The sequence below is a fragment of the Hyperolius riggenbachi genome, chromosome 11 (genome assembly GCF_040937935.1).
Source record: "Hyperolius riggenbachi isolate aHypRig1 chromosome 11, aHypRig1.pri, whole genome shotgun sequence".
NCBI lineage: Eukaryota > Metazoa > Chordata > Amphibia > Anura > Hyperoliidae > Hyperolius > Hyperolius riggenbachi.
Genome location: NC_090656.1, coordinates 108,612,122 through 108,636,396, shown reverse-complemented (window position 1 = coordinate 108,636,396; position 24,275 = coordinate 108,612,122). Strand labels below are relative to the sequence as shown.

At 45.0% G+C, this 24,275-nt stretch overlaps 1 protein-coding gene across 3 annotated transcripts in view; it reads right to left on the bottom strand.

The window, feature by feature from the left end:
* Window positions 1-24,275, bottom strand: part of PTDSS2 (phosphatidylserine synthase 2) — a 149,024-nt gene that overhangs the window by 79,614 nt on the left and 45,135 nt on the right. The window contains exons 2-3 of one of the 3 annotated variants that reach the window (XM_068261000.1): window positions 6,956-6,986; window positions 4,453-4,554 (exon numbers count right to left, since the gene is read on the bottom strand). In XM_068261000.1, the coding sequence (XP_068117101.1) occupies window positions 4,453-4,554; window positions 6,956-6,986 (133 nt within the window). The remainder of the gene's footprint in view (window positions 1-4,452; window positions 4,555-6,955; window positions 6,987-24,275) is intronic. The other 2 variants (XM_068261001.1, XM_068261002.1) reach the window with 2 other exon arrangements.

Here is a 24,275-nt window from a genome sequence, read left to right as displayed (position 1 = left end):
AAGAGGTGGAGTCACAAGGTAGATAGGGGATGGTCTCATTGAGAGGGTATACACAGGAATTGGAAAATCTACACATTACAAATAAGGACTGAAAATAGGCGTTTCCTTATTAAACCTATGCATTCAGTTTTGAGTTTAGCGACTCGTTTCGGAAGTCAGCGCCTCATACCGATTCTCCCACAAGACTCACCAGGTCTCCACCCAGGACGACTACTTGTCTGTTAACAGATATATTGCAACTAGGGTTACTGCCTTGCTCTCATTCCAGACATACCCAGCAATGTGAGTCATTTATCTGAACAGCTTCAGGAAATGAAAGTTATTTTAAAATCACTACTAATTTATTCGTGCAGCTCTAGTTTTGCACAATCAGCCATTCAGGTAAATGGACATAGTCAGTGAACAATGGCAGACAGCTGTAAAGCTGTGAGGAAAATTAGGATACACGCGAGTTGACAGGAAGCCTGCTAGCTGATCATAAAGCTTTGTAATGTATACAGGAAAATGTATTGTAAACTTCCACTTTATATAATAGCTTTGCTGCTGCACCTGCTAGTCTTGTTCAGTGAGACTGGCTACAAAATCATGTGTGGCTTAATTACCTGACAGGTTACACAAAGATAATCCCCGAGCTCTACAGTAAATCGTAATATCCAACAACGGTTAATACCCTGGAGATGGCGTTCTCCTAGCAACAAAGGAACAACTGCACTTGTTGTGCCAAGGGAGATGGAATGCTGTATACCTGGCACGCTGGACAACTGAAGCCTATAAACACGTTTTCCAGAGAGGATTTGCTGAAAACACAAATCAGTCTGTTCTACAGAGAAATTAGATTAAAACTCCACATATCTGCCAGATGGTCTGCAAGCGCCTTAAAATTTCCCATAACCAGGGCTCTTATCTACTAAGGTCCTCTCTACGCTTTGAAAGCTTCAGAACATCAGATCCTTTGCCCTATGAAGACTTCTCTAAGGCTGGAGAACCTTTAAGATGCAGAAAACCTGGCCTTGATTTATTATAATTCTTTTTTTTAGTTGCACCCCCCCCCCCCCAATTACCCTTACGTGGGCTGCAGACTATACCATTGCTGCGCCAAACTCAGGAGATACACGTGTGCGCTGAGAAGCCCTGCCTCGCATCGTCACAGTGGGGCCTGGGCGCTAAGGTCCTGTAGCAAGGAGAGCAGAAGCATAAATCTCCTTCATCCAGTGGAATGACAGGTCTCCGCTCCTTTCTTTGCTGTAGCCAGTATACAGTCTCATCTCCCTGCAGGTCACGTGACATGTAGAGACTGGAGCCGCAGGCAGAGAGTGTACAGCAGACTGCCTCTGCATTCAGAAGCTGATGAAGTGTACTGCGCATGTAACAGAATGGGGCATGTGCAGCACCCTTCATCAGCTTCTGAATGCAGAGGCTGTCCGCTGCTGTGCCTGTCGCAACCTGGATGGGGTCCTTCAGCTGCAACGATGCCAGAGCTCCTACTTCTCTTCACAGAAGCAGCTGACAGTTACACTACAGTGCCTGTGGGAGATGAATGTCATTGGGAGGGTTCAAGATATATCAGCTTGACAAAATGGGAACCTCCTAAATACACTAAGGCTACTTTCACACCAAGACGTTGCGTTTTAGGGGACGTTAAGGTCGCATAACGTGCCCCTAACGCAACGCATGGTGGTGTTAAAGTGGGACGTCAGATTGAGCGGTGTTATGCAGCTCTCAAAGCAGCTGCTCCAAGCTAGTGATAGGAAGTCCGGATCTTTTTAAGGATTCGGATTATTTGAATCGGATCATTGAAAAGATCCAGATCTTTGAACCGAATCATTTGAATCATTTTACTAGGGAAGCAGACTGGGTGAAATGACTAGCAGGACAGGACTTTCCCTGCACTGTACATTCTGTATATTCCTGTTTCTTCCAGACAGACATCCACTGTGAACCGAATCGTTCATTGGGATGATCTGGATGATTCGACTCACAAAAAAGATCCGGATCAAATGAAGGATTCATTCATGATCCGGACAACACTACAGTCCCACCACGAGTTACACAGTGCAGTGAATATTAATTAGCCATATGGCTGGCCGCGGAGGAGGAAGGGAGACCTCCTCCTCCAAAATTACTGAGCACGTGCAAACAGTCTAACCTGGCTTCGCCTAGTATAACGTACAGCATGCAGCACTTTGTTTAAACGTGCTGCGTTACAATGTAACATAACGTGTGCACTGTGAACAGCACAATTGATTTTACAGTGCTGTGAGTTAGGCTGCGTTACTGGCTGCTGTAACGTGGGACTTTAACGTCCCACTGTGAAACCAGCCTAAAGGGATGAATAATTGCTCCCCCCACAGCCAAAATAAAGTCTTCCACACCCTTCTGTAAGAGCATTTGTCATCAGACTTTCATGCTAAAGGAAATCTTAAAGCACACCTGACGTGACAGGTAGAGGCTGCCATATTTATTTCCTTTTTAACAATCCCAGTTGCCTGGCTTCCCTGCTGATCCTCTGCCTCTAATACTTTTAGCCATAGACCCTAAACAAGCATGGAGCATATCGGATGTTTCTGACATTGTTAGATCTGACAAGATTATCTTTTGGCTTGTTTCTGGTGTGATTCATCCAATACTGCAGCAACCGGCCAGCTTTGCAGTGCTGGCCAGAGGGACTTGTAATGCTGTCGTGGGCACAGGAGAACTCCAGGCGGCTGCAAGAAGCCTCAAGTCAGTTAAAATCATTTTTTCAGGTTGACTTTTAATGTTATCCTCCAGACTAAAAATCTACTCAGCAGCACTGAAAAGGCTTGGTGTTTCTTTAACAGTTTCACAGCATCAGAACTTTGTTTTTCTTGCCCAAGCCTGATTTTTAACAGCACAGAAGCTAAGCTCCGCCCCATCAAAGAAAACTGGCTGGGCACTTTTCCCCTGATGCTTTGCAAAGCATGATGGGATTTCTGATATTGTTGTTCTCGTTGCCTAGCAACTGGGAGGGGTGATCAGGACATAGGACAGTTGGAATTGTGTCTCATGCACCCGGTCACCTCCTTTCAACCAAAAAGATGACTGCCCCCATGACATCACAAACATTTGCCTGTTCTTTTAATACAGGATGGGTAAGAGATTATATTACCCATCTATTTTAATTAAGATAACTAATGTAACTTAATGACAGTATGTTTATTTAGGCTGAAGTTCCTCTTTAAGTCTCCCTATAATTTAAACAGCTGTAGCAATTTATTTGTTTAACTATCTATTGACCCAGTTCTCTTCCTACTGCTTCCATTCTCTACAGTTTCAGTATTTTTTTTGTAAATATTGCTATAGTGGTCCTTTAATAAAACCATGTACAACAGATATAAGAAGAGATAGCAAGGAGTTGCCTGCTGTCCATTTTACATAGCAGTATGCCTGTACAATTAAGGTTTTAAATCTCTCATGGTCCTTGCATTTAGCTTCCTAAGTAGATGGGATGGGATCCTGTGGGCTCCGTCTCCAGAAATGTCTATACTGCTTACAACTGACATTTTACAGTGCTGGTTTGCAGATGAGACAAGGGATATAACTGTTTGCTATGGGCAATGTCACAATTTTGTTCCGTACATGAGGCCCGTGGCTGCAGTTTTATCTCCCTTGCAAGTCGAGCTACGTTAGGCTAAATGAGGACAAGAGGCCACTAATCCTGTCACCTGTATCACATAACTAGAGAAGCTGATAACTGGCCAATGGGAGCAGCTTAGTGAGGCAGAAAAGAACTAGCACAATTCACAACTCTGAGGGGGGGGAGGGAGAGGGGGAGTCTCCATGCAACCATATTAACTTTGTGTTCAGTGTCTAGTTTAACGTCTTGTTTACCACCAAATGCGAATATCAAGGAGGATCATTGATTGGAAGATAGTACTAATGTGATCTGTAACAAAAAATGTACATGAATTCTTCATGGTATGTAACTGGAGAAGGGCTGCGGTGTGACAGAAAGTTTAGTTGGGGAGATTCCTCAGTCAATAAGTCTGTGCTAAAAAGCATCTCCTTTTTCCATTTCAGACAGTTGGAAAGGATGCAGGTTTACTTTAATAAAAAGCAAAGTTCTCACGGCGGATCTGTGCACGGAACTGCGACCGCGCAATTCATCAGTTCATTATCCTTCCAGTCATCTCATATGAACCAGCCAAGTCATGCAACATTTTTTTCTTGTTTAATAAACAATTTTAATGACCCCAGGCCAGCAGAAGCTCAGTACATCAGTGGGGAGTGTAACGCAAGATGGACAGCACATTCTCTTCCGCTGCTAGGCGAGGAGAATTAGTGGGATGGAGCACCCAGCAACAAGGCTCTGGGAGACTACTAGAGCCCAGGATACTTCATTGTGGATACAAACAACCCCTTCAGGCCATTCTCAACTAAACCTCTGATAATAAAAAAAAGAGTTTTAGAAAAATCAGACAAAATCTTTCATACCTTTTTGTGTTGTAGGCTGTATCCTGAGGAGTCTCTTCAAGTAATGTGACATATACCAAAGAGCATGTCAGGATAAATAGTACTGTCAATGTGTGGGCTCTCCTACAGAAGATAAGAAACGAGAAAGAAAACCGTTATTACCATACACAGCTCAAATACATAGCTCAATCTCAATACTGCAACATATTCCTAAACAGGAGTTGCTTAAAGGACAACTGAAGTGAAAAGGATATGGAGGCTGCCATATTTCCTTTTAAACAATGCACATTGCCTGGCTGTCCTGCTGACCCTCTGCCTCTAATACTTTCAGTCATAGACCCTGAACAAGTATGAAGATCAGATGTTTGACATAAAGTCCCCCTGAACTCAGCACATACATATAAAAGTAAACATATGTTTTTACTTGGTACTGTAACCTCTGGGAGTTCCAAATGAACATGCACATCACCATTGGAAAGCATTACGTGCAATTTGGCACGATTGTCAACATGTGTGGTCCCAGCCTTAAAGAAATTCGTTCCCTGGCTTTTCCATCTGTCCTGAATCATTATGATGTTATATTACACACTTGTGCTGGAAAATCTGACCTATAAAGGACAACTGAAGAAAAAGGGATATGGAGGCCGCCATATTTAATTTCCTTTTAAGCAAATCTAGTTGCCTGGCTATCTTGCTGATCCTCTGCCTCTAATATGTTCAGCCATAGACCCTGAACAAGCATGCAGCACATTTGGTGTTTGACATTATTGTCTGATCTCACAAGATTGCTGCATGCTTGTTTCTAGTGTTGTTCAGACACTACTGCAGCCAAATAGATCAGCTGGGCTGCCAGGCTACTGGTATTGGTTGAAAGGAAATAAATATGGCAGCCTCAATATTCTTCTCACTACAGTTGTCCTTTAACTGCCTACAGTGTTAACATGGCAGCCCTAGAAATGCAGTCGGCCATATCCCCTCGTGCTGATGAACGCCAAAAATAAGTTCAACAAAATTACTAAACGTTAAAAGACTTCACGTGTGCTATAGACACCAGTCCTGGTCAATGAGATGCAGATGGTTTGAGTTCATACATGATAATGCAAATACAGTATATTATGTAAATTCACACAGCTTGAAAACAGACCAAATGCCACCTCGGTGGGATTCCACTGGTCCTTTTTCAAGCTACATAAATTTACATGCAACATTTGCTTAATCATGATATCAAAACGATTTGCATATCATTGACCATTCTTGAGGCGCGTACACACGCCATACCACTGCAAACGATGGATCGGTCAGACCCTCCGCTGGGTGGCCGCTCAGTCGACAGTAGTGAGCGGATCGGTCAGAAACAGCCTTATCAGTCTGCCAACAGCGCGTATACACGTGCTACTGTCAGCTGAACGGCCGCCCAGCGGGAGGGTCTGACGACCCGTCGTTTGTGGTGGTATGGCGTGTGTACGCGCCTTAAGTCCTGGAAACATGTTTAGTGCATGTTAGTGCTTTTACCTGACTATTGACCTGCAGAAACTTACACAAAAATATCCTGCAGCAGATTACACTTGCCTGCCCTCTCCACAAAGCAGGCCACATTCCACAGGTGAGTGTCAAAGAGCATGTTGGTACTGCGATCATTCAAAAACAGTCACCTGAAATGATCATGATTGATTATTTCAGGATACAAAACTAAAACAAAAAAAGGGCCAAAAAGCTACAACAAGCTGAGATCTATTAGTCCAATATATATGATCTATACAAATATAGTTAGATATTACAGTTTCCTTTCCATATGTAAAATGTTATGCTTCATTATTTTTTGACAAGATTGTTCCTTTAAAGCAGGGCTGTGGAGTTGGTACAAAAATCTTCCGACTCCAACTCCGACTCCTCAGTTTATGGAACCACGACTCAGACTCCAAATCCGGGTACCCAAAATAACTCCAACTCCTCGACTCAGACTCCTTAGTCTAATACTTAACAGGGCTGTGGATTTTTTACAAAAATCATCCAACTCCTGACTCCGACTCCTCAGTTTATGAAAACAACGACTCCGACTCCGGGTGCCCAAAATTGCCCCGACTCCTCGACTCCGACCCCAACTCCACAGCCCTGCTTTACAGATGAGAGGAAATACAAAGATTGCCACATACAATATTAGCCAGTGTTTATTTGTCAATGCAAAGTATAGTACAATTCCAAGCTAAACTCATTTTTGGCACATACCCAGGTAAACTGTGAGACTTAGTATGAGCAATGTCTATTGTGAAAGGTACACTATCACACAGGCCGTTCTACAGCTGTGCTTCATAAATAGAGCCAGGAGACACAGTTATTCCCCTCATAAACACAGTGCCTAAAGATCACAGAAATTGTACTAATTATGAAAAGGACTACACCATAAGCCACAAGCACTACAAAGCCTTCACCTATCAATCGCTGTCGCTGTAGACACAGCTTCCACATAGCCTCTGGCATCTAGTATAGCACACATCTAATTTTACACGGCTTTAAAAAGGCTTACCTATGACTTTTATACTTTCCGCACTCTGTTCCTAGTAATGGCAGCATATTGGGATTAAACAGTATACAGAAGGGGAGAAAAGAAAAACTGGATTAAACAATTTTCAGGGAAACTGCCTCTTCCTTGTGTTTCCTTTGTAAGAAATATTTGCTGAAGTCTACAAACAGCATACAAGGGAGATAACTTGGGAATCAATTTATCATTAGGTCTCAAAATAGACCTGCTTAAAGCGGACCTCCAGTGTAAAATTAAAAGCCACGCTATCAGCACAGGCAGCAGAAGCTATAACAGGAAAAAGGGCTAAAAAGTAAAAACTGACCACTTACAGCATAATATCCATGTTGTGTTGGTTAACTATGGATTTAGAATTTACAGCGGAGGTCCACTTTGCATTTATCACAAGTGGCGACATATTTACCACTTGTAGGTGCATCACTGTGGAATGTTTCCTGTGCGTTCTGAAGTGTGCAGAAATAACATCTGGTAACCCAGAATGTTCTGGGAGGAGAATTCTTCAGAATAAACAGCCAAGGCTAAACATCACTGGAAGGGCAGGGTTACACAGCAATATATAGACATAGGAAGCGTTTCTGATGCCAAAACCCATATTATTAATGCAAAAGTGAATAATTTACTACACTCTACTGTTTGCCACTACAGTGCCTTTTTAAAGTAGATTAGCAGCTGTTAGATCATTCGGTTAACTGTGACAGTGGAGTTTTTGGCTGTGAAGGAGTAAGAGTCAGAAGGATGGAGTATCGGAGCAAGAGGGTGTGCAGGTAAGTTAACCTTCTCTGATACAGTTCCCTCCTCAGACTCAAGCAGGTACAGTTATGCTTCTCACAAACCGGTGCTGCTCATCCCTATTGCCCTGTTATCCAGAACTCAGTCAACCAGAATTCTCAGGCATCCAGAAAAAAAATCCTGGCCTTGCAGGATGCATAAATCTACTTTGCACTTCTTTATACAGTAATAAACCTCTGTTATATTTAGTTAAAAGGAACCTGAAGTATGTAAAAAAAAAGTTTCACTTACCTGGGGCTTCTGCCAGCCTCCTACAGCTGTCCTGTGCCCATGCCGTTTCCAAACGATTTTCCGGTCCCCTGCCGCAGCTCACTTTCATTTTCGCCCACTTACAAGTCAACGTCCACTGCGCCTTCACGCCCTGGCCGTGCATGTCCTTTGTACGCGCTCCCATCGCAGGGAGCATCCTGTGCAGGTGCAGTATGAGAAAATCTCTACCGCACAAGACGCTCCTGTGGACGGGAGCACAAACAAATGTGCGCATGGCCAGGGTCGCGCAGGCGCAGTGGACATCGACTGAAGTAACTGAAAGTTAGCCGCGGCGGGGGACCGGAGGATTGTTTGGAAACGACGTGGGCACAGGAAGGCTGCAGTTGGCTGGCATCAGCCCCAGGTAAGTGAAACTTTTTATTATTTCACATACTTCAGGTTCCCTTTTAGTCTGTTCCTTTGTCTTAATTTGTTTTTAATTACTGTATTCCAACAATACAGAGTTTAACTGGTTACCGACCGCTGCACGCCAATTGGCGTGAACGCGGCGGCAGCCCCAGGACGGCTTAACGCCAATTGCCGTGAAGTCCTGGGATGGGGTTGTGCAGGAGATCACGCGCGCATCTCCGCTTGAATGACGGAGCTCTGCCGTCTATTTACACTGTACAGCCGTGTGACACGGCTGTCCCCCTGAGAGGCACAGAAGCGATTGGCTGTCATAAGCTGGTAGGGGGAGGAAGGGCTTGTTTAAAAAAAAAAAATATATATATAAAAATAAATAAATAGTGTGTGTGTAAATAAAAAAAAAAAAGACAAATAATTAAACATCCTGCGAGCGATCAGAACTAATAGCAGGCTGCAGCCTCCCCCCAGATATCCTGTGGAGGCAGGATCATGTTGCATGCTGGGACAACTACTACGCAGGCTCCAATTGCAAAAAAAAACAAAAATTGCAGAAAAATAGCATTTACTGTTTTCATGTGTTTTGCTTTTTAAAGAGTGGTGGTAGCCTGAATTTGATACAGAAGCCCACTTAAAGGGGAACTGTAGTATACAGAGGCTGCCATATTTATTTCCTTTTAATTAATACCAGTTGCCTGGCAGCCCGGCTGGTCTATTTATCTGCAGTAGTATCTGAATAACACCAGAAAAGCATGCAGCTAGTCTTGTCAGATCTGACTTTAAAGTCTGAAACACCAGATCTGCTGCATGCTTGTTCAGGGGCTACGGCTGATAGTATTAGAGGCAGAGGATCAGCAGGGCTGCCAGGCAACTGGTATTGCTTAAAAGGAAATAAACATGGCAGCCTCCATATACCGCTCTCTTCAGCTCCCCTTCAAACATTTTAACCTCTTCAGGACCATAGGCTTACACCACCCTAGTGACCAGGCTATTTTTGACAATTTAGGCCACTGCAGTTTTAAGGGCTCGCTGCAGGGCTGTACAACTGTGCACACAAGTAATCCCCCCCCCTCTACCCACCAACAGAGCTTTCTGTTGGTGGGCAGAAAGGATAGGGGGGAAATCACTTGTGTGCACAGTTGTACAGCCCTGCAGCGAGCCCTTAAAACTGCAGTGGCCTAAATTGTCAAAAATAGCCTGGTCACTAGGGTGGTGTAAGCCTACAATCCTCAAGTGGTTAAGTATACAGTGTGGGATATAGTACCTTTTTTTATAGCTAGGCCTATTTGTTTTTTTAACATCAACTCTCAAGCAACCAGAAACCACACTTATCCAGCATCAGTCAATCCCCATTGGTGCCGGATAATGGGGATTTTACTGTATTGCTGCCCTGCTGAGTACCGCCTATCAGCACGTGAGGTGTGAGATCTGCAACCTTAACACTGGTTTCCTCACACATTCCAAAATCACTTCAATAGCCAACCGATTTCCCCCCAAAATTGGCCTAATGGTGGCCACTAATGATCCAATCTTTTTCATCCAACCTTACCATTTCTATGTAATATAAGGTAACTTCCTGAAGTATCCATTCAGTATATTCACTCAATGTACCCTTATACTACATAGATTTGGTAATATTGGATGAAAAAGATTGGATCATTAGTGGCCACCTTAAAGGTAACCTTAAGTCTGGCAAAAAAAATGACATTTACTCACCTGGGGCTTCCCTTAGCCCCCTTAAGCTGATCAGTGCCCTCGCAGTGTCTCGTAGATCCTCCAGTCCTCGCCGGCGACCACTTGCGGTTTGGCCGTCACCGACTGACAGGCATGGGAACGCGTTCCCAGCCATATTATCGCCCCCTATGCTGCTATTGCGGCCAATATCGCCCCGATATTGTGGCTGGGAACGCGAAGAATCACTCGCGTTCCCATGCTTGTCGGATTCTGGCGGCGAAACCGGAAGGGGTCGCCGGCGAGGACGGGAGGATCTCCGAGACACGGCGAGGGCACCGATCGGCTGCAGAGGGCTGAGGGAAGCCCCGGGTGAGTAAATGTCATTTTTTTTTTGCCAGACTTAAGGTTACCTTTAAGACTATGAATGACTACGGTAGAGTCTAGAAGATTATGAGCTCCTTTAAAAAGCAGTTAGTGACAGGACTATAGCCTCTGTAAATTGCTGCGGAAGTCATCAGCCCTATATAAATAACTGCGCCTCAAAAGCAGCTTTACTACTCATGCACAGAGGGCCTTACAATATTAATATTTAAGTGCGTTTAATGCGTCTTAAAATGGAGACCTGATCAATAATGCAGTGTACTTGCATTAATGATTTTACTCTTAGTATAGTATAAGCTGCTATTGCTGTGCTTATACTGATAGTAAACTAGCTACAAATTGTGCTTATCCTTGCTTGAGTAATTTGTTTCAATCAATTGTAATGTGTGTGTCTGTACTGCTCATCTCTAAACACACTAGGTATAAACTAGTGAGGTGCTATTTCTTTATCTAAAACTCAGTATACACCTATGAATATATGGTTGCCTTTGTGCAGATCAGCATTTCCCTAATAAAAATAAATAAATAATAATAAAAAAATAAATAAATCAGGAAACACTGATTGTTTTATTGCTGTATAACACTCTGATCTGATCACATAATCGATCAGTACACTGGCACCACCACTAGCTAAACAGCCATCGCTCATGCATTTATATCAAAGTTCTTAACCACTTTTCCCACTGCTACAGCATAATCTACATCCTCTGTGACTTCATCCAAGCCAGGATGTAGATGTGATCGGGCACTCCCGGGAACTTTTAGCTGCAACACTAATTGGTTTAAAGGAAAATATGATGGTGACCCCCCCTCCCCCCCCCCAATGCATGGATGAACAATCACCAATGTAACCAACAGCTGTCATCATTCATCTCTGCCCCCACTGCAAAAATATTAGTATTAGGCTTAAACCAGCGTAGTCGGATGTGCCGCCTGTATAGCCAGATTTGCCTCTCAGCATTAGATAACCCCCCTATAGGTTTACTGATGTGCCCTCCAACCCCCCAGTGTAGACCGATGTGCACCCTACCTTTTAAGCAGCACACACTTCTGTGTTAACACCCCCCCCCAATAGGCATTGTTGCCGAGCTGCTGGAAAAAGAATCTCTCACCTTAACTTGTGCCAGCGACAATCCTGAAGCCAGAGCCTGGACACACTGCTCTTTTCTAAGCACGGTACTGCTGAATATCCGGGTCAGCAAGCCGAGACCTGTGTTTTCAGCAGAACGGGGCTAAGAGAAGAGAGGTGCGTGGAGGCTCCGGCTTCAAGATCTTCGCTGGCACAAGTTAAGGCAAGAGATTTTTTCCAGCAGCTCGGCAGCAATGCCTATTGGGGGGGTGTTAACAGAGAGGTGTGTGCTGCTTAAAAGGTAGGGGGCACATCGGTCTACACTGGGGGGTTGGAGGGCACATCAGTAAACCTATAGGGGGGTTATCTAATGCTGAGAGGCAAATCTGGCTATACAGGCGGCACATCCGACTACGCTGGTTTAAGCCTAATACTAATATTTTTGCAGTGGGGGCAGAGATGAATGATGACAGCTGTTGGTTACATTGGTGATTGTTCATCCATGCATTGGGGGGGGGGGGAGGCAAATCTGGCTATACTGGGGGGGCTTATACAGGCGGCACATCTGACTACGCTGGTTTAAGCCTAATACCGGGGGCACATCTAGCTACCTGGGGGGTGCAATACTGAAGGGGGGAAACCTGGCTATCTATACTGAGATAGAACCTAATACTGAGGGCACATCTGGCTACTTGGGTGGGAAACTACCAATAATAGGGGCACGTCTGCTACTGGGGGGGGGGGGGGGGGGGGGGTGTTCACTAGCATCTCTAATGCTGCTAAGCCTTGGTCAGCCCTATCAGAGAACCATACGGGGGCACTGCTAGACTACCAGGGAAATCTGTATAAGGGGATGGGAACAAGGGTAAAATGGGGAAGTGTAATAGGTTAAAAGTGTAATATTGGAGATGCAGGGAAAACTAGTACAATAAAATATACTGTTTAACCACACCCGCTTTTGAGACCGCTTTTGAGTAGGTGTTACTTTTAAGACTACACCCGCTACAAAATAAAATGATTAATTAACCTTCTCCATTAGCCTTTTTCTCCCTAATTTATACGATTAAAAATACTTTTTTTTCTCAGTTCAAAGTGAAAAGTACCCAAGGGGTGTGAATATGGTCAAACTATACAGTTGTATGACTATATTTATCAATCATCTTTTTGTTGAAAGCAAAAAATATATAGTATGACTATATTAATTTAAACTAGTAGAAGCAGTAGAGTGTTGTACTGTGTTAACCATGAGTAAAAACAAGGAGTTTTGAATCAGGATGATACCACTTATTGGCTAACTTAGAGATGGATAAACAGTGAGCTTTCGGCTTATAAAAAGCCTTCGTCGGACTGGTTCCTGACCAGAACTGAAAAACACAGCTTATATACACTGACATACAGAGGAGAAACATTCTTTAGCAAACATAAATGTAATTAGATGCCTCAACTGTTACTGAGGAGGCTTTCCCAGGCATCCTGGCTAAATTGATAAGGTCAACAGTTCCCTCAACATGACATAAAGCAGACTCTGGTGATGGGGAGACATCCTAAATTCAGAGTTCAAATTGTAACTGGGCTGGCTGCATGCACCATTAGTTCTAAGCTTAAGAGAATTGTGGCATTTAAAGCCAACACATGAAAGCAAATAAAATGAATAGTGACAGTGAACACCATCTTACACAGCATATGGCACAAATATGAATGAAAAGAGAAAAATTAAAAGAATTGTAGCATTTAAAACCCATCGTACCAGCACAAGAAGTTAGAGTCCTTGTTTAAACCATCTTCTACAGTTTTGAACCAATGTATAAACTTAGTTTCTTGTATTAGTCTCATGTTTCCCGATTTGAAGCCACCCATTAATACAGTGACGCAAAAATCGCTTAAACTGTGTCCAGGAAAACAAAAGTGTTGGTATCGGGAGATCAGTATATTTTGTAGTATCCTTTTTTTCTGCTGTTGATAGTGGATCTGTGGTGTGTCATGCGATCACGCAGTGGTTGACTTGTTTCTCCCACATAAATTCCTTTGGGGCATTTTGCACACATGATCAGGTATACCACATTAGATGAGTCGCAGGAAAAGGTGCCTTGTACTTTGTATTCCTGTTGTGTACCTGGTATTAGTTTCCTGTCAGTGGAATGGTGTGTTCACAGGTCCCACACCTTTTCCCTCGGCAGGGGAATGTTCCATTCTGTTCTGGCCTATTTACGGCACTCCTCACTATCATCTGCTTAAGATTGGGTGGCTGTCGGAACGCTAGGAGGGGAGGTTCAGGGAATATCTTTTTCAGTCTCTGATCCTTGTGTAGAACAGGATGAAGTTCTTTTGCAATCTTTCTTAAGATTTCTAGGCATGGGTTGTAGGTGACTACCAGTGGGACACGGCTCTCTTCCTGGTTCTGCTTGTACTCCAGGAGCTGAGTCCTAAGGATGTTGTTAGCTTTCCTGATTTGGGTCTCAGCCATTAGAAGATTGTATCCCTGTTTAATGAAATTCTTCTTCAGGTAACCCAGATGTTTGTCTTTGTCATCCCTGTCAGAACAGATCCGATTGCATCTTATTGCCTGGCTGTAAACTATGGAATTCTTTATATGTTTGGGGTGGAAACTGTCATACCTGAGATATGTGGGACGATCCGTTGGTTTGCGGTACACGGACGTTTGTAAGCTGTTCTCTCTGATGTATATGGTGGTGTCAAGAAAGTTAATCTCCCTGTGAGAGTAGCTCAGTTTCAGTTTGATTGTGGGATGGAAGGCATTGAAGTTCCTGTGAAATTGGATAAAATTCTCCTCACTTGCAGACCAGATGATCAAGATGTCGTCTATAAAACGGAAGTAGGCCATGGGTTTTATATGACAAGTATCCAGGTATTCTTCTTCAATCTTTGCCATGAAGAGATTTGCGCACTGCGGTGCAAACCGTGAACCCATTGCCACTCCCATTTGCTGTAAAAAAAGAGGTCCTCCCCAAAAGTGAAATAATTGTGGGTGAGAACGAATCTCATCAGTCCAGCAATGGGCTTTATAGGTGTGCCCAAACCTTGAAGATATTTGCGACAGGCCGCAATACCATCATTATGGGGAATGTTGGTGTAAAGAGACTCCACATCCATAGTGGCAAGAATAGTGCCTTCATCCTGTTCTACACAAGGATCAGAGACTGAAAAAGATATTCCCTGAACCTCCCCTCCTAGCGTTCCGACAGCCACCCAATCTTAAGCAGATGATAGTGAGGAGTGCCGTAAATAGGCCAGAACAGAATGGAACATTTCCCTGCCGAGGGAAAAGGTGTGGGACCTGTGAACACATCCATTCCACTGACAGGATACTAATACCAGGTACACAACAGGAATACAAAGTACAAGGCACCTTTTTCTGCGACTCATCTAATGTGGTATCCCTGATCATGTGTGCAAAATGCCCCAAAGGAATTTATGTAGGAGAAACAAGTCAACCACTGCATGATCGCATGACACACCACAGATCCACTATCAATAGCAGAAAAAAGGATACTACAAAATATACTGATCTCCCGCTACCAACACACTTTTATTTACCTGGAGACAGTTTAAGCGATTTTTGCGTCACTGTATTAATGGGTGGCTTCAAAATCGGGAAACATGAGACTAACACAAGAAACAAAGTTTATACATTGGTTCAAAACTGTAGAAGATGGTTTAAACAAGGACTCTAACTTCTTGTGCTGGTACGATGGTATTTAAATGCTACAATTCTTTTAATTTTTCTATCTTTTCATTCATATTTGTGCCATATGCTGTGTAAGATGGTGTTCACTGTCACTATTCATTTTATTTGCTTTCATGTGCTGGCTTTAAAGGGATACTGTAAGGGGGTCGGGGGAAAATGAGTTGAACTTACCTGGGGCTTCTAATGGTCCCCCGCAGACGTCCTGTGCCCATACAGCCATTCACCGATGCTCCGGCCCCGCCTCCAATTCACTTCTGGAATTTCAGACTTTAAAGTCTGAAAACCACTGCGCCTGCTTTGCCGTGTCCTCGTTCCCGCTGATGTCACCAGGAGCGTACTGCACAGGCCCAGTATGGTCTGAGCCTGCGCAGTATGCTCCTGGTGACATCAGCTGGAGCGAGGACACGGCAACACAGGCGCAGTGGTTTTCTGACTTTAAAGTCTGAAATTCCATAAGTGAACCGGAGGCGGGGCCGGAGCATCGGTAAGCAGCTGCGCGGGTACAGGATGTCTATGGGGGACCATTAGAAGCCACGGGTAAGTTCAACTCATTTTCCCCCGACCCCCCTACAGTATCCCTTTAAATGCCACAATTCTCTTAAGCTTAGAATTAAAGGTGCATGTAACCAGCCCAGTTACAATTTGAACTCGGAATTTACGATGTCTCCCCATCACCAGAGTCTGCTTTATGTCATGTTGAGGGAACTGTTGATCTTATCAATTTAGCCAGGATGCCTGGGAAAGCCTCCTCAGTAACAGTTGAGGCATCTAATTACATTTATGTTTGCTAAAGAATGTTTCTCCTCTGTATGTCAGTGTATATAAGCTGTGTTTTTCAGTTCTGGTCAGGAACCAGTCCGACGAAGGCTTTTTATAAGCCGAAAGCTCACTGTTTATCCATCTCTAAGTTAGCCAATAAATGGTATCATCCTGATTCAAAACTCCTTATATTTAAACTAAAAGTTCATTTAGAGGAGAGGGGAGCCACGTCCTGGAGGGGAGGGGGTTTAGGGGGTAAAATAGACATACCGGAAAAGGACGTACTATGTATCAACTCTATACCCTGCTGACTTGCACATATGCTAGACACACAGACTGGTGTTATCACATATTTCTGATTCAGGTCTTGGTATGAAACATTATACAACCTTTTTATGTAGAGATACTTGCATTTAACGATAGAGGTGGCAGCTTTACCCTATTTCCCGTGTTATCGGTTTGTTTATTATGTTGAATCAGGATAATAACTGCAAATTGTTCTGTTGCCATTTTGTATTGTCAACTACTATAGATAGATAGATAGATAGATAGATACTGTATATTCCTGCGTATAAGACTACTTTTTAACCCTTGAAAATCTTCTGAAAAGTTGGGGGTCGTCTTATTCGCCGGGTGTCATTGATGCCGGGTGATACGCCCTATCCTGTTACCGCTTCTCAGATCTCCCTGCTGAGGGAGTGTAATCTATTCTTCCATACTGCTCTGATAAACAGGTAGACAAGGAGAGCTGACCAGTCTACTCAAGGAGAGTTGACCAATGCAACAAGTCAATTGACTATATACTGTTATATACTGGCTGGTAACACATACAGTACAGCACCAGTATCTGTTCATACACAGCACCAGTATATGATTTTTTTATTTTTTTATTTTATTTTAATTTGGTGTGTGTTGGAAGATGGGTAGTCTTATACGGCGAGTATATCCCAAACTCTATATTTTAACTGGAAAAGTTGGGGGGTCGTCTTATACGCCGGAATATACGGGTAGATAGAAAAGTGAGAATGCACCTTTGCTTCAGAATCAAAACACCATACATTGTGACAGGAACTAAATTTAAGTTTTGCGATAAACAGGAGAAATGGCCAAATTAACCACTTGTCGACTGCCCACTGCCTATGGGCGTCGGTAAGGTGGCTCCCCCAGGGCCGCGTAACGCCGATTGGCGGCAGCACCTGGGGGACTAAGTAGCCGGGGATCGCACATATAGATGCGTGCGCATCCGCCGGTATTAGGCTCCGCCCACCCGTGATGTCAACCCGCCGGCCAATTAGCAGCGCCGGCGGGTTTTAAATACCCTATCTCCCCGTTACTAAGAGTATAATACACTTTGTTAAGCTTACAAAGTATTATACGGGCTGCCTCCTCCCCTGGTGGTCCCAGTGATAGAGCGACCACCAGGGGAGGAGGCAGCCCTTCTATTAAAAACACACACACACACACACACACACACACACACACACACACACACACACACACACACACACACACTGATCCTGCACCCCCCTGCCCCCTGATTGCCCACAGCACCCCTCAGACCCCCCTCCCCGATCACCCCCAGACCACTGTTTGTACCTAATCACCCATCAATCACCCCCTGTCACTATCTGTCAACGCTATATTTTAGATTGGGTCCTAAACTGCCCCCTGATCACCCCCTCAGATCCCCCCCCCCCCCCCCTGTGTACTGTATACATCCAAATCCAAAAAAGCTTTATTGGCAAGACCAAATACATTTAGCATTGCCAAAGCAAAACAAAACATTAACATGGGGAGGGGGATTGTGGGAATAAGGGAAGGATATAGGGGGTTGGGGTATATAGTCCATAGGTGTGTGGAGGATGTAAGGGACAATATGGGGGAATGGGATATACAGTCCATAGGGGGTATTGGGGGAATACAGTCCATGTGGAATCATGTTCCTCTCAGTTGGTGGCAGGCAGTGATATATCGGGCAGCCATTTGCACGGTTGTTTCTTCCTCCCCCAGTAGGATGTAGAGTTTCCTCTCCTCATCTGTCAAGGTAAAATCCTGGATATGGGCGGAGTCTCTGGAAGTGGGTGGTCCTCACAGGTGTGTATTTGCTGCAGTGTAGCAGGAAGTGGGCCTCATCCTCCAAGACCTCCTGGTCACATTGTCTGCACAGTCTCTCCTTCCGGGGCTTCCATGTCTGTCTGTGCCGCCCTGTCTCTATCTCCAGGCTGTGGGCACTCAGACGGTACAGACTCAGGGTCTGTCTGTCTTTGTGGTGGTGTAGCCTCTCCAGATATGGAGCCATGGTGTACTCCCTCTGTAGTGATTGGTAGACAGCGAGTTTCTTGGAGTTCTTTATGTCACTTCTCCATTCCTCTATGTATTGATTGTTTTTTGGGGGGTTTTGTCAGCCTGTGTTGGTGACCTTGGCTGGGCTGGCTGCTGATGCTTTGCTTGAGAGCGCGTGGTATGGCCCCGCCCCCCTGGCTCAGTGAGGCTTTATGGTGGTAAGTGCTGGGGCTGCTGCTCTGTATATGCGCCCAGTATGAGAGTGCCCTCTGCTGGATAGTAAGCCATAGTGGGAACCTGCCTAGCTCTACCCGGCAAGCTGAGTTTGAAGTGCTTCGATAGACTTGGAGGAGATAGTTGCAGAACTATAGCTGGAAGATTTCTGTTGGGCTGGAGTCCCATTTTGATTGGTCTGGGTAGGTGACTGGGCCCCATACCTCACTGCTATAGAGCAGGATTGGGGTGATGATGCTGTCGAATATCTTTACCCACACTCTCACTGGTGGTTTTAGGTGGTAAAGTGGTCTTCTGATGGCATAGAATATCCTGCAGGCTTTTTCTTTCAGGGCCTGTACTGCTGGTTTAAAGCTTCCTGATTGGTTGATCTCCAGCCCCAGGTAGGTGTAGCTGTTAGTGGACACCAGTGGGGAGCCATTTAATATAAATGAGGAGGTGGGGGTTTTATTTCCATTCTTCCTCTGGAACACCATCACTTTTGTCTTCTTTGGGTTGATGGGCAGTGCCCATGTGGTACAGAAACTCTCCAATACTGCCAGGCTATCCTGTAGCCCCTTCTCTGTTGGGGAGAGCAGCACAAGGTCATCTGCATACAGCAGGAACTTCACCTCACGGTCATGCAGGAGGAGGCCTGGAGCTGGGGAGGATTGCAGGGCTACAGCCAGTTGGTTAATGTATATGTTAAAGAGCGTTGGGCTCAGACTGCAGCCCTGCCCGACTCCTCAACCCTGCTTGAACAACGCACTTCTCTTCCCATCCACTTTCACACTGCATTGGTTCCCAGTATATGAACTCATCTATTCTCACCTGTCAATCACCCCCTGTCACTGCCACCCATCAGATCAGACCCTAACCTGCCCCTTGCGGGCACCTGATCACCCGCCCACACCCTCAGATTGCCCGCAGACCCGCCCCTCAGACCACCTCCCAAGTGCATTGTTTACATCTGTTCTCCCCTCTAATCACCTACTGATCATCCATTAATCATCCCGTCACTGCTACTCATCAGATCAGACCCTAATCTGCCCCTTGCGGGCACCCAATTAGCCGCCCACACCCTCAGACCCCCCCCCCCCCCCGATTACCTCGCCAGCGCATTGCGTGCATCTATTCTCCCCTCTAATCACACCCTGATCACCTATCAATCACACAGTCACCACCTGTCACTGCTACACATCAGATCAGACCCTAATCTGCCCCTTGCGGGCACCCAAACACCCGCCCACATCCTCAGATCGCCCTCAACCCCCCCCCCTCCCCCCCCCCCTGATCACCTCCCCAGTGCATTGCTTACATCTATTCTCCTCTCTAATCACCCACTGATCACCCATCACTGCTACCCATCATATCAGACCCTCATCTGCCCCTTGCGGGCACCCAATCACCGACCCACACCTTCAGATCACCTTCAGACCCCCCCCCCCAATCACCTCCCCCAGTGCATTGATTGCATCTATTCCCACCTCTAATCACACCCTGAGACACCATCAATCACTTTCTGTCACCCCCTAGCACACCTACCCATCAGATCAGGCCCTAATCTGCCCCCTGCGGGCTTTCTGATCATCCGGCCAACCCTCACCCGCCCCACCTGTCTGATCACTGCAAAAATACTGTACAATAACCAGGGCTGTGGAGTCGGAGTCGGGGCAATTTTGGGTGCCTGAAGTCGGAGTCGCGAAAAAATGCACCGACTCCGACTCCTAATGAATTTGAACTGTAATTAACCACTTGCCGACCGCCCCCAGCCAATGGGCGGCGGCAAAGACTGGGCCGAAACGACCGCAATACGCCCATCGGCGGAGGCGGCAGCAGGCGTGGTTAAGCGGCGATCGCGTCATTTGTGACTGGCGACTGGCTCCACCCCCCTCGTGCTGTAGCCCGCCGGCCGTTCGGAAGTGCCGGCGGGTTACTAGCACCCGGATCGCCGCATGGAAGAAGTATAATAGGCTTTGTAATAAATACAAAGCCTATTATACTGGCTGTCTCCTGCCCTGGTGGTCCCAGAGTCCGAGGGACCACCAGGGCAGGCTGCAGCCACCCTAGTCTGCACCAAGCACACCGATTCCCCCCCCCTATGCCCCATGATCGCCCACAGCACCCTTCAGACCCCCCCCCCCCCTGCCCACCCCCCAGACCACTGTTTGCACCCAATCACCCCCCTAATCAGCCATCAATCACTCCCTGTCACTACTATTTTTTTTTTAACCCTAAGCTGCCCCCTGCTCCCTCCTGATCACCCCCCACCCCTCAGATTCTCCCCAGACCCCCCCCCCCCGTGTACTGTATGCATCTATCCCCCCTGATCACCTGTCAATCACCCATCAATCACCCCCTGTCACTGCCACCCATCAATCAGCCCCTAACCTGCCCCTTGCGGGCAATCTGATCACCCACCCACACCAATAGATCGCCCGCAGATCCGACATCAGATCACCTCCCAAGTGCAGTGTTTATATCTGTTCTCTCCTCTAAACACCCACTAATTACCCATCAATCACCCCCTATCACCACCTGTCACTGTTACCCATCAGAATAGACCCTAATCTGCCCCTTGCGGGCACCCAATCACCCAATCACCCGCCCCACACGCTCAGATTGCCCTCAGACCCCCCCTTATCAATTCGCCAGTGCATTATTTACATCTGTTCTTCCCTGTAATAACCCACTGTCACTGCCACCTATCAATAACCCCCTGTCACTGCCACCCATCAATCACCCCCTGTCACTGCCACCCATCAATCAATCCCTAACCTGCCCCTTGCGGGCAATCTGATCACCCACCCACACCATCAGATTGTCCCAGACCTACCCTCAGATCACCTCCAAAGTGCATTGTTTACATCTGTTCTGCCATCTAATCACCCACTGATCACCCATCAATCAGCCCCTGTCACTGCTACCCATCAGATTAGACCCCTATTTGCCCCTAGGGCACCCAATCACCCGCCCACACCCTCAGAACGCCCTCAGACCCCAGCCCTGATCACCTCGCCAGTGCATTGCTTGCATCTATTTCCCCCCTCTAACCACCCCCTCAGACACCCATCAATCACCTCCTGTCACCCCCCCCCTAGCACTCCTATCCATCAGATCAGGCCCAATACAACCTGCCATCTAAGAGGCCACCCTGCTTATGACCGGTTCCACAAAATGTGCCCCCTCATAGACCACCTGTCATCACAATTTGCAGATGCTTATACCCCTGAACAGTCATTTTGAGAAATTTGGTTTCCAGACTACTCACGGTTTTGGGCCCGTAAAATGCCAGGGCAGTATAGGAACCCCACAAGTGACCCCATTTTAGAAAATGACGAGTTCATAGAAGATTTTATTTTTTGTCAACAGTTAGCGGAAATTTGTATTGTTTTTTTCACAAAGTGTCACTTTCCGCTAACTTGTGACAAAAAATAAAATCTTCTAAGAACTCACCATACACCTAACGGAATACCTTGGGGTGTCTTCTTTCTAAAATGGGGTCAAATGTGGGGTTCCTATACTGCCCTGGCATTTTAGGGGCCCTAAACTGTGAGGAGTAGTCTAGAAAACAAATGCCTCAAAATGACCTGTGAATAGGACGTTGGGCCCCTTAGCGCACCTAGGCTGCAAAAAAGTGTCACACGTGGTATCGCCGTACTCAGGAGAAGTAGTATAATGTGTTTTGTGGTATATTTTTACACATACCCATGCTGGGTGGGATAAATCTCTCTGTAAATGGACAATTGTGTGTAAAAAAAAAAAAAATCAAACAATTGTCATTTACAGAGATATTTCTCCCACCCAGCATCTGTATGTGTAAAAATACACCACAAAACACATTATACTACTTCTCCTGAGTACGGCGGTACCGCGTGTGGCACTTTTTTGCACCCTAAGTGCGCTAAGGGGCCCAAAGTCCAATGAGTACCTTTAGGATTTCACAGGTCATTTCGCGACATTTGGTTTCAAGACTACTCCTCACGGTTTAGGGCCCCTAAAATGCCAGGGCAGTATAGGAACCCCACAAATGACCCCATTTTAGAAAGAAGACACCCAAAGGTATTCCGTTAGGAGTATGGTGAGTTCATAGAAGATTTTATTTTTGTCACAAGTTAGCGGAAAATGACACTTTGTGAAAAAACACAATTAAAATCAATTTCCGCTAACTTGTGACAAAAAAAAAAATTCTATGAACTCACCATACGTCTAACGGAATACCTTGGGGTGTCTTCTTTCTAAAATGGGGTCATTTGTGAGGTTCCTATACTGCCCTGGCATTTTAGGGGCCCTAAACCGTGAGGAGTAGTCTTGAAACCAAATGTCGCAAAATGACCTGTGAAATCCTAAAGGTACTCATTGGACTTTGGGCCCCTTAGCGCACTTAGGGTGCAAAAAAGTGCCACACATGTGGTATCGCCGTACTCAGGAAAAGTAGTATAATGTATTTCGGGGTGTATTTTTACACATACCCATGCTGAGTGGGAGAAATATCTCTGTAAATAGACAATTGTGTGTACAAAAAAATAAAAAAATTGTCATTTACGGAGATATTTCTCCCACCCAGCATGGGTATGTGTAAAAATACACCCCAAAACACATTATACTACTTCTCCTGAGTACGGCAATACCACATATGTGGCACTTTTTTGCAGCCTAACTGCGCTAAGGGGCCCAAAGTCCAATGAGCATCTTTAGGCTTTACAGGGGTGCTTACAATTAGGCACCCCCCAAAATGCCAGGACAGTGAACACACCCCACAAATGACCCCATTTTCGAAAGTAGACACTTCAAGGTATTCAGAGAGGAGCATAGTGAGTCCGTGGCAGATTTCATTTTTTTTTTGTCGCAAGTTAGAAGAAATGGAAACTTTTTTTTGTTTGTTTTTTTTGTCACAAAGTGTCCTTTTCCGCTAACTTGTGACAAAAAAATAAAATCTATGAACTCACCATGCCTCTCACTGAATACTTTGGGATGTCTTCTTTCCAAAATGGGGTCATTTGGGGGGTATTTATAATATCTTGGAATTTTAGCACCTCATGAAACATGACAGGTGGTTAGAAAAGGCAGAGATGCTTCCAAATGGGAAAATTCCCTTTTGGCACCATAGTTGGTAAACGCTATAACTTTTACCCAATCCAATAAATATACACTGAATGTTTTTTTGTTTTGTTTTTTATCAAAGACATGTAGCAGAATAACTTTCGCGCTCAAATGTATAGGAAATTTTACTTTATTTGAAAAATGTAAGCACAGAAAGTTAAAAAAGTAATTTTTTTGACAAAATTCATGTCTTTTATAATAAAAAGTAAAACTCGGAGCAGCAATCAAATGGCACCAAAAGAAAGCTGTATTAGTGACAAGAAAAGGAGGTAAAATTCATTTAGGTGGTAGGTTGTATGAGCGAGCAATAAACCGTGAAAGCTGCAGTGGTCTGAATGGAAAAAAAGGCTCTGGTCCTTAAGGGGCGAAAAGACTGTGGTCCTCAAGTGGTTAAAATAGAAAATATGAAAAAAAAAAATTATATTTCTCAGATAATAGTCATCATAAATAATTTATACATACAGTAATAGCTGTGCTTAGTCCACAAAAATGAAATAAACCAATCAAAATTAGTTACTTGTGCTGCTTCAATAAAGCAGCCCCCGTATTTTTAAAGTCAGATATACACATCTGATTGTGACTGTATATATGATGTGTACACAGGAATCTCTTATATATACTAAATAACATCTATGCTGTAAGTATAAAGCCTGATGTGTAGCCGTGTCACTAATAGAGATGGTCAATGAGATGGAAATAATTCTGCGTTGATTCTG